Source organism: Carcharodon carcharias, chromosome 17 (genome assembly GCF_017639515.1).
Source record: "Carcharodon carcharias isolate sCarCar2 chromosome 17, sCarCar2.pri, whole genome shotgun sequence".
Taxonomy (NCBI): Eukaryota; Metazoa; Chordata; class Chondrichthyes; order Lamniformes; family Lamnidae; genus Carcharodon; species Carcharodon carcharias.
In genome coordinates, this window is record NC_054483.1 from 49170930 (window position 1) to 49185085 (window position 14156).

Sequence of the window (14156 nt, forward strand, 5' to 3'; positions counted from 1 at the left end):
GTATGTGTAGAAAAAGCTTTTAAAAAGTCATTCATTGATAACTTTCCACTTTAAAAAAACTTCTAACTGCTAGCCAATAAATGTTTCAATCATCCAAACCCTTTAAAGTATAAATAGTAGAAACTGCAAACACTTGAAATCTCTTTACCTTCTGTAAATAAACATTGTGCAATTAACAGAAGAGATCAAAGAGCCAGAGCCGTGAACCTCTCAATGTTTTCTTTGGAGCTCAACTGTTTCAATAGTCTAATCGAGGTGCTCAAACATCTTCTAGACAGGTTAAACAGCTGAGCTCAGGGGCAAACATTGTGTGATTGACAGCTCTGGCAATTGATAGAGAGAAAAAAAATCAATGTTTATTTACACAAGATAAACAGGTTTCAGGTGCTTGCAGTTTTTGCTATTGATACTTTAAATAATCTGGATGATTGACACTTTAATTAGCCTGTAGTAAAAGCAGTTTTTTAAAGAAAATGGAAAGCTATCAATGAATGACTTTTTAAAACTTTTTTACAGATCCAATTGTCCCTATAGGGCCCATTGGTTCTATAAAGTGTATAGTGGGTGAATGGGCATGGAAGTGCCATACCATGGTATGGAGGGCATGGGAAATGTGTAGGGCTGGGGTGTGTAAGGGCCTTACTTTTTTTCCAGTGTTATTGGGGCCTCAACACTGAGGCGGGCCTTTTAAACAGCCCACCTTGAAACTGACAGCCCCTGTGCCTGCCTCCAAAATCTTTCCCTGGTCGGCTGGCCTGACTGCAGCCTGCACCTACCCCCACACCCAGTAATGAAAATCCCATCTTTATCCCAAGGTGGGTGGACTGAGCTGGGAATTTTCCTGACTCTCACTACTCGCCTCGAGGATGAAAATCCAGGCCAACATCTTATGTGACTTGGTATCATACTTTGTTTAATAAGCTCTGAAGTGCTTTGCAGTAATTTATTACAAGTGCTATGTAAATATAAACTATTGTGTCTTGAATCCATGTGCTCTATTTTTGTTATAACCACTTTTTTCAGTAACTTATTTTGACGTTATGATACAGCTCTGCGTGAATAGTCTATTGTTACTGTGCTTTGTAGTTGTTCGACTCTTGTGGTGTGAAAAATATGTCTCCAGGAGCATCGTCCATAATCTTCATTTTTGAGTCCTTGCAAAGTCTCTTTTCTTATATGTACAGAATCTCAAAGTTGTCTTTTATTTCCTTATAGGTTTGATGACCTTATGAAAAATTTACCACTGCCAGAGTATTGTGATCCAGAAGGAAATCTGAACTTGGCATCCCGGCTACCAAATTTCTTTGTACGACCAGATTTAGGGCCCAGACTGTATAGTGCTTATGGTAAGCACAACACACCCTGCAGTCTACACAATTATAAGCTATTTGGTTGGAAAGTGCTACTTTCTAAATGACTGTATCATTTACAGGACAGTCAACAATTAAGGAACATGGAGCTATCAATCTCCACCTAGACGTTGCTGATGTAGTCAATGTGCTTGTTTACGTTGGTGTGCCAAAAGGAAATGGAAACAATCACAAAGCAGGTAATTTCTCAAAGCTTCGTTTTCACGGTGAACTGGGTGGATTTTTTTTAAGGAGTCACTACTACAGTATTTTGAGCTATTTGTCTATCCATGACATAGACTATAAGTAACACCAATGTTAAACATACCAAAAATTGTAAACAATTTTCTGTAACAGTGAAGTTTAAATAAACATATACTGGTTTCAAAGGCCTTCACATCTGACCACAAGTACACTCTCCTCAAATGGTTTCTCAATTGACTAACTCTGATTTGATGAACAACAGTAACCAGCAACATGAAGTTCATGGACCTGAATTTGCTGAAAGCGTCCATGCTATATTGTTACTGCATTATTACAGAGGAGACTTTCAAAAAAGTTGTCATGGGTGCCTTGCGTCATTATGCGCACCACCCCATAATTTGCTGGACTTCTACGCTGCTCCCCCAAAACTCTCACCAAAAACCTTTAAAGGCTAATTACCAGAAGCTCCACACCCCAACAGAAACAGTGGCATAATGGAGCTTGTTGAATTAAGATTATTAAAATTGCCACAGCCACTCAGATGATTACAGAATGATGCTATATTTCTCTTCAGGTACCATACCCTAAGAGGGCATTGGTGATCATGAACTTCCATATGTTAACCCATAATTATGCTTAGCAAGGTACTGCAGTGGTTTGCAGTTGCTTCTTGCAAGTTCTCAATAAGCAGGAGACTCTCCCACCTTTACCATCTGCCATAGGTGTATTGAAAGGAATTGCAGGTTGATAGCCAACCTGTTTAGCCATGTTATGAATGCACCTTCCATGACTACCAAGTCCTAGAGTGGGACTCTAATCTGGAATTTCTGGCTCAGAGGTAGGGACACAACCCACTGCGCCACAAGACCTCCCAGTCAGAATGGTGCTGAAGGTTCAGAATCAATGAAGTATTCAATTGCACAGTTGGTAGCTGACTACTGACCTGATCTAGGAACTTCATTGAAATCTTAAATCTCAATTAAGTAATAAAATAAATGCTTGCCAACTAGGCATGTACTGATTTTCCCCAGTTGATGCTTCTTTTTTCATATTTATTGAGCTTGTGTGCTTAGTATGGATTGCAACCAGTAACAAAACATGGCTTGGGATGGAATGTCATTCTAGTGATAACTCTATTCATTTGGGCCCATTATTAATAATTAAAGGCTATTTCTGTACCATGGATTCAATGCAAACTGATCAAATTAAACCACCTGAATTTACCAGTAGAACATTAGGGAGTACAATGCTCCTTAGTGCCTAGGCATCTGAAGGCATGTCTACCAATGATGGAGCGATAGAAAGCGAAGATGTGCAGAAGGCCAGATTTGGAGGAATGCAGATATCTCGGAGTATTGTAGGACTTGATGAAGTGTCACTAGGTGACACCTTATCAAACACTCTAAAGCAGATAATGTGAAAATCCACAAATTCCCTGCTGCAAACTTCCAAACAGAGCACCATTTATAAGTGCTAAAAAAGCCCTAGAGATCTGATTCCATAAGCCAACCACTGAACATATGCATCATATGCACTTTTGTCACACCTGAGTTGGCAGAGAAAAGATGGCCAATTCTCCTTCATCCACACCAAGGGATTGATATCTACCGATGTGTAATTGAGATCCATGCATCCATCCATGTGTCCAACTTGTTCGTAGCCACCATCTTGGGAGTCGGGAATCTGCAATTGTCTCTAAAACTAATTTGATGACCAACTGCTCTATTATCTCTGAACTTGCAGTTATATGGCTTGCCCAGTTTAGTTTCTGATATAGAAGAATCAATAAGGAGAAATCAGTAAATGCCTGGTTGTCAAATACTTATTACTTCATTGAGGCTTAAAATTTCAATGAAGTTCCTAGATCAGGTCAGTAGTCAGTTACCTAGTATGCAACTGAATACTTAATTGATTCTAAGCCATTCTGACTGGGAGCTCTTGTGCAGGCATTTTTAAATAATCAATTCTCCTCCTTTTTCTCCTGCAAAATACTTTGGAATATTCCTTTCTGGTATATTGTTTCACTTTTTTCCAGCAACTGCTCAGCTGACTATTCTCCATTCCTGAATGTGAGCCTTCCTTTGACTGGTCTTGTCCTCACTCAGGAGAGAAGCACATGTTCTTTCAGCAGGTGTTGCAGGATAGCAATCAGGGAAGAGATTCTTGGTTGACTTTCCAAATCCTGTTTGATTTTCCCTTCAGGAACTCTCGGGTGCTTTCAATGGGAGCAATAAACTGACCGTAACAAGTTAGGCACCCATTATGCATCCTGTCCAATTTTCCTTCCCATTGACACCATTGGAAAGGATTATCAGACTGGTGTATAAGAGGTGGCCTATATGCTACGTTATAAGTCTGCCCAGTATGAAAATCACCCCCGCCCCCCCCTTTGTTTTTTTTTAGCACTCCTACCCCTATCCCATCTGTGATTAGCCCAGCACAGATTAGAGAGCTTCAGATAGGCCAGGGTAAAGTTGTGGAACATGAGGGAGAATCCATCTGGTGATATTGATTTCCTGTCAAGAGGTGTACTTCAATAATCAAATTCAGCACCAAGCCAATGGTGCCTTTGGCAGTTTCCATTTCTCTTTATTGGCAACTTAACAGATGAAGAAAATCAACAGTACATTCATATGTAGCAGTAGACCATGGTTTTAAGTTTCATTTAAAAATTGTGCAAATGATTGTGAACAATTATTTAATCTCCTGTAGTACTGTACTATGGAAATCACGGCCAAACATTATCCGTAGATGAAGCCAAAATTGACCTTTATGTGCGGATGTGATTAAGTTCATGTTTTTAAGTCTCACGTTCTGACCTTTTTATATCTCAATTCTAAACATAGACATAGGAATTTGTAATGAAAACTGCTGATGTAAACTTGTCACACTGACATTGTGAACTCCTGCCACCACCTATAAGAGCAAGGACAGCATCACAAGTTTACATTGTCGGTCTCCATTATAAATATGGACCAAGAAAGATGTCTTGGAAAAAGTTAATGTAAAGTATCCACAGACATAAGTAAATAAATTAATGTTTCAACATGCTGTGCTGCAGAGCTTTAGGATAAGGTTCACACTTGTGTGATTCCCTTCTGTAAATCCCATCTTGTCATTATGACACAGGGGAGGCAGCAACCACAAAGCTAGAAACACTTTTTAAAGGATTGGAGGTTCAAGTGTAACACTATTGTCATCAATTACTGCATTGTTTAGATTAAGGAAAATACTTCATATAGTGCCAATTAAGACATTGGAATGTCCCACAGTGCCATACAGCCAATAAAGTATTTTTTGAACTCCTGTCCCTGTTGTAATATATGGAATGTGACAGCCATTTGTGTACATCACCTTCCTTTCTTAAACATGCCTTTTAAAGAGCTAACTAAGGAACACCATTGATGACATCTGTGGCCCAGACTGTCAGATGATATTGCCCATTCATTGAGTTATGATCACTGCTGCTTCTTAACGTTAACTGAAAACATTAAATCAGATTTTAGATGTCGCTGACTAAAGAAAGAACAAACTTTCACTTGACCTCAGGAGATTCAAAGCCCTTCATAATAAATTAAATGTAATGATGTTGAGATGTAGCCGCTGTGTAATGTACATAAACATGGAAGCCTAGCTCCCATAATCAAAAGAATAAATATTTCTTTCTTTGACTTTTTTTACTTTAGATTGATAGCTGGTTTTATATTAGATTGAGTTGTGATGGGTTACCTGTTTACATTAAAAAAAATTGTAATTATGGTCTATTTGATATGGAGTATTGAAGAAAAACTTCACATTTAAAATTGCTAATTGTTTTGATTTCCAGGAAATAGAGGACCATAAAGAAATTTGCATATATATCACAGCTTTGAATGCAGATGCAAAGGATAAAGACTTTTCTTTTCCCATTTCATCTAATTGGTGCCCATGAGCCCTGTTATAGCATAATATCATAATGGTAAGAAATTTCCCGTCGGCGAGCGAGGGCGGGGCCCGCTCTCCGACGTGTAAAATGACACATAATGACGTTGGGTGGAACTCCTGATGTCACCCCACATCATTTCCATTTTCAGGTCGGTGGGGGCGCAGCTGAGTCAGCTATGTGCCTGCCGACCTGTCAACGGCCTATCGAGGCCATTCAAAAGCGGGATGAGGTTTCATTGCAGAATCAAAAAATTAACAGGCACTTTTAATTAATGTTATGTCCATGTGCCAACTCATGTGACATCGTCACATGAGGGAACATGGATGGTGAATGAAATTTTCACTGCAGTAACTTTTTTACTTTGGGAACCGATCTCCCTGAGGCAGCACTTAACCTCAGGGAGATCAGGTCCGCACAAAGGAGCGCACTTCCGATTTTCGGAATCCACCCCCCCTCCCGGCCTCGTGCATAGGAAGCGCATCAGGCTTCTCTGCGGATGTCATGCTGGGCGGGCCTTAATTGGCCTGCCCACTAAAAATGGTGGCGCCCCTCTGCCCCCAATTGGGGGCACCGATCAGAGAGCCGCCAACCCACGCACTCCCCTCTTCTCTCCCCACCTCCCAAAGTGGGGGGGTGGAATTTTGCCCAGTGTGATGAAGAGCATAGCCCCAACTCTGGTTTCAAATAATTCAAGTGATGTGGGGAGCTGCTCTCGATCACAACTTTGCAGTGCAGTTGAGCCAACTCATAGGTTCATTTGATTCAGGTTTGATAACTAATTCCCTCCACTTCAATTGATTTCCCCTTTAAGTTCATGTTGTATTATCCCAGCACATGATTTCCCATCCATTGCATACCTTGTTAAGATAGATATTCTGCCCATTCATAATCCATGATTAGAAAATCCCTTAGATCTCACTATTTTCCTTGCATTGTAACTGTTGTGACTTTGTGCACTTTGTACAACTAAGACACGTTTCTCTGTTAGTATTGCATTTGTCTTGGGCTTGTACTGGTAGTTAAGAATTAGCAGTATTTCATTCTTCTGAAAGATCTTTTGATTTATATCAATTCTTGTTTTAAAATTTAACCCATCTGCACAGTGGTTTTCCAGTCACTCATGGTCAGATCCAATACTCTGACATGGGAAGGGCTACACGATATATTTAAATTTTGTGTTATTTTCCAAGCTGGTCCTAGAACTAGTCAGCTTTGTGTTTAACACTGACAGCATTTCAAAAGTAATTCATTGGCTATGAAGTGGTTTGGGATGTCTTAGGGCACAATAAAGGCATTATAAAAATGCAATTTCTTTGTCTATGAATTGTGGATCAAGAAGGGGCATTAGAAGCAATGACTAGTTTTGCAGTGTGTCCAACTAATCTTCCTCTTGTGGCAAACTTTATCTTATAACTAGGATGAGCATGCATTGTCAGAACTGACACAGACCAGTTCTTCCAAACTAAGGAAAGAAGTTATTGGGGAAGTCAGGTTGTGTGGGGTGGGGGAATGGCAAGCAGAGAGAGAGCAAGAGAGACAATGCCAAAATGGTCCCTTTCATCAACAAGATAATTGATGGCAGCATCAATAGAATGTTAAATCAGTGGGTTGCTAAACTCTTGAACGTAGGTGTCAAAGAAATAGTCTCTGATCCTGTTGGCCCACTTCCTGCCTTCATTTGAACTTTAACATTTTGCATGAGTTAAGTTGGACATGACTGTACTAATTATTTTAGAATCAGAGGTATTGTTCATCAGTGATGACTACCTTGGACACTGAATTAGATTAAAGATCTCACTTATTGTGTGACTTGGCACACAGTGAATGGTTACTTAAAAGAAGGAATGATCAGTGTGAGGTCTTCCAAGCTTTGTTCCACATTAGTCCAGTTATCACAATTTCATCAAGTTATTTTCTGGCATTTTGGCAACCTAATGGCTGATTATTGAATGGGAAAAAGATGGTTTAGGAGTCTGAACTTCTAAGACCGATGGAACGTTTCCAGTCATAAATCCTTGCCCCTTGAGCCAAATACACAACAGTCCTGCAAACTGCTTCTAAATTGGGATATAAGCCAATTCCTAACACTCCTGCCAACACAAGATTGCCACCGATAGCTGTCTGCATGTGCACTTGTCTGCACATGAGCAGAAACCAGTGATGTCATTTAAAGGGAAGACAGTGCTGGTTGAACCTTATTTGTATCCTGAAGCCATTCACCCAGTTTCTGAGCCCTGTGACAGGCAAGTAGTCAGGGCATGGCCATCCACAGTTCCTGGCTGGAAGAGAAGGGCAGGTTTCCGATCCACCCGGTGACGGCTACAGTTCCACAGCTTGTTCGTGGTGACAGACCTGGATTAAGGGGAAAAAGCTTCGGAGTGGGCGATTCAGAAACTGCAGGGAGGCCACAATTGCAAATATTATAAAGAGACTGCTTCCCTTTAGTGCTGTAATATTTTGAAATTCCAGACTGTGATGACCTGCTGCATATTGTTCCCTCTAAAGATGTTTACAACTATGCATGCATGGTGTTGGTGGCGAATGCAGCCAACTCTGAAACACTTAATTCTGTATTAGCATGATGAGCCACTCCTGGACACATGCTGGAACTTAGATTATTAGAATAACTTTGTGGTGCAAGAGAAAAACAAAATGGCAGGCTTCAGAGGAGAGCTTAAATAGTAAAAAGCATTGACATCTCCCTCAAGATAGGAACTTGTAGCTCACGTTTTAATATTTTGTAAGTAGTAAAAAAAAGTTAGTACTGAAAACACTCCCTGCCTACCATTTCCTTTAATAGCATGCTATCCCAGCAGCTGTTTGTAGGGAAAACTCACTAATGAAATCAAATTACCTCTAAGGTCAGAGAATTTTATATCACTGTTTGAAATTGCATTTTGTTCTCTAAGAAGCTTTGTCTCTGAAGGAATGTTTCCCACATCCTCAGTGGAATTTGTTGACTTGGGAACATAGGTATATATATATATATATATATATATATATATCTATGTATATCTATCTATCTATCTATATAGAAACCTGTTTAGTTGAAGAACGAGAGGAACTCTGCATGGGCTAGGTAAAGTATCTTGTATAGATCATTGGAACCATTTTTAATCATCTTTTCTATTGCAAGTTTGTAAATGTTATTTCCAATACCATATGCGCAACATAAAACAGCCAAGTTTGAGCAATGGACCATTTGCAAAATCGACCAATTTGTTTTTCCAGCTATCTTGACAAAAATTGACGAAGATGAAGTTGATGAAACCACAAAAAAAAGATTGAAGGATGGTGATGAGACGCCAGGTGCTTTGTGGCACATTTTTTCAGCCAAAGATTCAAACAAAATACGGGCATTTCTACAAAAGGTGAGCAATTTATGTACTTACACTGCACAAGACTTCAGCGAAAGTGCAATTATCTGCAATGTTGTAGTACATAACCAAAATGTTGGCCCTGTTAGATGGTTTTGGAAATAGGTTAGGTTTTATGGTTTTGTAGACTAAAAAAATTTGGATTGCTTCGTTTTCTATTTGTATTGAAATAATGGACCACTAAGTAAAATCAAGATATTTAAGAATTAACTCTTCTAATTGAAATTGCATTGTTCGACATTTTTCAAGCCTTTCATTGTAAAAGAAATGTTATTAAAATAACATGCCGCCTTATAATCTGCCCATATTCAAGTTTATATTCCCTGGGAGAAGTTGTATTAATTTTACTTCTGTGTTAACAAAACTGTGTCAAAGTATGAAATCAGGGCTGGCCTAGGGCCAGAACCCTTTATTTTACACATTAGAGATGTGTTTGACAATCTGAGTACAATGCAGGGATGATAGAAAATTCATTAATTTGTTGCACTTCTATCAAAAAGGCTAATGAGGAGCAGGATCAGGAATCACTTGAACATGATCCAATCCGTGATCAGACTTGTTATCTGAACAAGAAACTGCGCCAGAAGCTCTATGAAGAATGTGGAATACGCAGCTGGTCCATATTTCAGTTCCTGGGTGATGCAGTCTTAATACCAGCAGGGGCACTGCGTCAGGTAATTCAAGGGCAGTCTCCGCCAATACACTTCAGAAAATAAGGAATAGGAGCAGGCCATTTGGCTCTTTGAGCTATTCACTAAGATCTGATCTTCTACCTCAACTCCAACCTCCTACACTATCCCCTTGTAATTTCATTCCCTTAGTTTCCAAAAACCCATCATTCGCTTGTCTTGAGTAATTGAACATCGCAGCTCTCTGGGATAGAGAATTCCAAAGAATCACAACCATTTGAATGAAGAACTTTGTCCCCATTTCAGTCCTTAATCTGAGACTGTGACCCCTTTCCAGCTCAGGGGAAACATCCTTCCAGCATCTACCCTTTCAAGCCCCTTAACAATTTTATTTGTTTCAATGAGATCACTTCTTCTCCTTCTAAACTCTAGAAAATATAGGTCTATCTCTCCTCACAGGACAATATCCACATGCCAAGGAATTAGCCTAGTGAACCTTCATTGCACTCCCAAGACAACTGTATCCTTTCTTAGGTAACGGTATCAAAACTGTACACAGTACTCCAGGTATGGTCATACCTAGGCCATTACAATTGCAGTAAGATTTCTTGATTGTTGTATTCCAATCTCTTTGTAATGAAAGGTAAAACAATATTTGCTTTCTATTTTTGTGCTCTATCTACATGTTAACATTGTGATTTGTGTACAAGAGTACCCAGGCTCCTCTGAATACCAATGTTTACAGTCTCTAACTATTTCACAGTAATCTAAAAAATCCTATATTGATTCCTGGGATGAAGGAGTTGCCTTATGAAGAAAGGTTGAGCTGGTTGGGTCTATATTCATTTGAGTTTAGAAGAATGGGAGGTGATCTTCTTGAAACAAAAGATTCTGATTGGGCTTGACAGGATGGATTCCCTAATGGTGGAATCTAGAACCAGGGGACACTGTTTCAAAGTGCAGGTTCACCCATTTATGATGGTGATGAGGAGGAATTTCTTCTCTGAGGGTCATTAGTCTTTGGAATTCTCTACTCCAGAGAGCAGTGGAGGCTAGGTCATTGAATATGTTCAAAGTTAAGTTAGGCAGATTTTTGATATACAAGGAAGTTAAAGGTTATGGGGGAGGCTGGAAATTAAAACCACAATCAGATCAGTCTACTCCTATTTCTTATGTTATATTTTGCGTTTGAATTTTTCCTACCAAAGTGGATAACTTCACATTTCTCTACATTCCATCTGACATGTCCACTCTCTGAACCTGTCAGTATCCCTCTGTGACTGTGCATTTTCATCAGAGCTTATTTTCCTTCATAACTTTGTATTTTCAGCAAACTTGAGTACATTAGACTCACCATCCTCACCTGAGTCATTAATATAGATTATAATGGCTGAGGTCCAAGCACTGATCCATTCAATACCCTATTCGATACAATATGCCAACCCAAAAATGACTTGCTGTTTATTCCTAATATCCTCCCCCTGTTAACCAATCCTCAATTCATGTTAATATATTCCCCCAATCCCACAAACCCTAACTTTGTGTGGAACCTTATCTGAATACTCATTGAAAACCCAAATACAATACATCCACCAGCTCCCTCTTATTCTGTGAGTTAAGACGTCAAAGGACTCCTAACAGATCTGAAAAGCGTGATTCCCCTTCCATATATCCATGCTGTCTCTACCTATCCTCTCTAAAAGTCAAGCCTCTGGAATATTTAGTCTCCATAACATATGTTGGATCAAACCAATTTATTTCTGTCCTATTAATTCATATATTTTGTTGTGAATGGTTCACATGATAGAGACTTTAGCTTTAATTTTTTTTCTATCTTTCATGATGTCATCTTAGTCTCTAATGCCTATTACTTTTGTTACTCATTCTTATCCACTCTTAATTTTTACCCACATCACAACCTTGCTTTACATTTTTGACAGTTCTTGCTACTGCTTTTGAATTTCCCCTTTCCCGAATTCTCCTATCAAACATACGAACCAGGAGCAGTAGGCCATTCAGCCCCTCATGCCTGCTCCACCACTTAATAAGATCATGGCTGACCTGATGGCAACCTCAAATCTGCATCCCACCTACCCTGATAACCTATCACCCCCTTGCTTATCAAGAACCTATCCACCTCCACCTTAAAAATATTCAAAGACCCTGCTTCCACCACCTTCTCAGGAAGAGTTCCAAAGATTCAAAACCCTCTGAGTGAAAAAATTTTGCCTAATCTCTGTTTTAAATGGGCGACCCCTTATTTTTAAACAGTGACACCTCATCTTAGATTTTTCCACAAGAGGAAACATCCTCTCCACATTCACCATCTCAAGACCCCTCAGGATCTTATATGTTTCAATTAAATCACCGCTTACATTTGTAAACTCCAGCAGATAGAAACCTAGTCTGTCTAACCTTTCCTCATAAGACAATCTGCCCATTACACGTATTGTTTGGTAAACCTTCTCTGAACTGCTTCCAATGCAGTTATATCCTTTCTTAAATAAAGTGACCAATACTGTACACAGTACTCTAAATGTGGTCTCACTAGGGCCCTGTACAACTGAAGCATAAGCTCCCTACTTTTGTATTCCCCACTCCATTAGCTTAAAGTCCTATCTACTGTATTGCCCTAGTTATTCACTAGGACACTGGCCCAGCATGGTTTAGGCGGAGTCCTCCGAACAGGTCTTTTCCTCCTGATGGATCTTCCCCTCCCACTCCATGTCTTGCTGCAGGTGTGAGAAGATGCAGGTTCGTATCTTATTTTGAGGTTAGAACTCACAGCACAGTAAATTTAGTAACCCTCCGGCTTCTTCATCCCGGGTTGGAACTATATACCGTTGCTTCACATCCTCTGGGTCAAAATCCTTGAACTCATACCTAACAGCACTGTGGGTGTACCCACGATACGTGGACCGCAGTGGTTCAAGAAGGTAGCTCATCACCACCTTCTCAAGGGCAATTAAGGATGAGCAACAAATTCTGACTTAGCCAGCAATGCTCACATACCATGAAAACAGGCAAACTTTCACTCAGACTATGAGTAATGTGCATCTCTGTTTAGTACTTTAATGTCAGTCAACTGTTTCCAAAATGGGGCCATGATCAATATTCTGTATTCCTCACATGTGACTTACCCTTAAAAACCAGTAACATTGTATTAATCATGTTTTTATTAAAAAAGGTAGTGTTGCCAAGTCACACTTGTATAACTTAGTTATTGTGTATGGCAGGTTCATGGAACACTTTTATTTTATGCTTTTCAGATGCAGAGTATTTACAGTTGCATTCAGGTCTCTGAAGATTTTGTGTCACCAGAGCACACAGTGCAGTCCTTCCATCTAACACAGGAACTAAGACACCAGTCAAAACATGAGATAAACTGTGAGGATAAACTCCAGGTATTGACTTTCCTGATTCCTATCAGTTGGCATGTTGGTTCCAAAAGAGTAAAGTAAATCCAACTTGAGATCAATGAATGTTAACTTGTTGCATTACTTATTAGATTCATAGTTTACACTTTCACACATTTAATAACCTCTACTTTTTGTACTTCAGCTACATTAAGCAGTGGCCTAATGGCTGGGCCAAACTGGATCTTGGCATCTGATATCTGGGACATGGAAGAGTAAAGTGGTTCTGTTCCCTCACCCTCATCCTTCACCACCCTGCCCCCCAAAAATATACATAATTTGAATTGCATATTGATATTTTTTATTTGCTTTCAGACACATTACTTCATTTGCAGGTATTTGGTTTGCAATAGTAGGATTCACTGACTAGCCACAGGTATGGCTATAGCAATACTGTTCTAGCCACACACCCTAATTTTAAGAGAAAATAGCTTACACACAGTACAAGTAAATGCACTTCACATCTTAGCCTCCTTCTGTGCTGTTTCATATTATTTGCTGGTTCTTTGGTAGAGTTTTCCATTTAATTCCACACTCCCCTGCTCTTTCAGCATAACCCCATAAGATTTTTCCCATCAAATGTTTGTCCAATTCTCTTTTAAAAGTTACTATTGGATCTGCTTCCACTACCCTTCAGGCAGTACGTTCCAGATCAAAGCAACTCTTAAATAGAAATGGTTTTTGCATATTGCCTCAGATTCTTTACCAATTACCTTAAATCTGTGTCCCCTAGCTACTGACCGCTCTGCCACTTGAGCTGCTCCATCTGCTCTCTCCCCATCTCCTCGTGCCGCTCCCTCCCCCACTCTCATGCCACTCCCTGAGCCGCTCCTTGAGCTGCTCCTTCCCCCACCTCTCACATTACCATTCCTCACACTGCTCCTCCCCCAGCCGCTTGCACCACTCCCTCTCCCTGCTACCCTGCTTCCAACTTCCATTTTTTCTGCCCTGCTCCATATCCCCATCCCCCTCTCACCCCTTGTGCTTCTGTCTCCCTTGCACTACTCCCCCCCCCCCCCCCCCCCCAATCTTCACTCTTGTGTGTGTGTACACACATACAAAACTGGATCCTTGTGGATAATACTGCTGTCTTAAGTTACATCTGAAGTGTCCTGAATTAGCACATGCCCCCCCCCGCATTTAAATGAGTCCATTTGCACAGTGCCATTTCAAATATTGATCGTACAAGAAGAAAGATGGGATTATTTAAAAGAAACTGTTTTAAATAATTCTTGCTGCTTGAGATCTTGAAAAGG

General features: G+C 39.9%; 1 protein-coding gene and 1 long non-coding RNA gene across 7 annotated transcripts in view; one reads left to right on the top strand and one right to left on the bottom strand.

The window, feature by feature from the left end:
* jmjd1cb (jumonji domain containing 1Cb) overlaps positions 1-14156 on the top strand; it is a 304442-nt gene that overhangs the window by 287657 nt on the left and 2629 nt on the right. For all 6 annotated transcript variants that reach the window (XM_041210479.1, XM_041210481.1, XM_041210483.1 and 3 more), the window contains 5 exons: positions 1216-1346; positions 1433-1549; positions 8710-8849; positions 9356-9529; positions 12754-12888. In XM_041210479.1, coding sequence (XP_041066413.1) covers positions 1216-1346; positions 1433-1549; positions 8710-8849; positions 9356-9529; positions 12754-12888 — 697 coding nt within the window. The remainder of the gene's footprint in view (positions 1-1215; positions 1347-1432; positions 1550-8709; positions 8850-9355; positions 9530-12753; positions 12889-14156) is intronic.
* The window catches only part of LOC121290204, an 89247-nt gene that overhangs the window by 16464 nt on the left and 58627 nt on the right, over positions 1-14156 (bottom strand). The window lies entirely within an intron of this gene.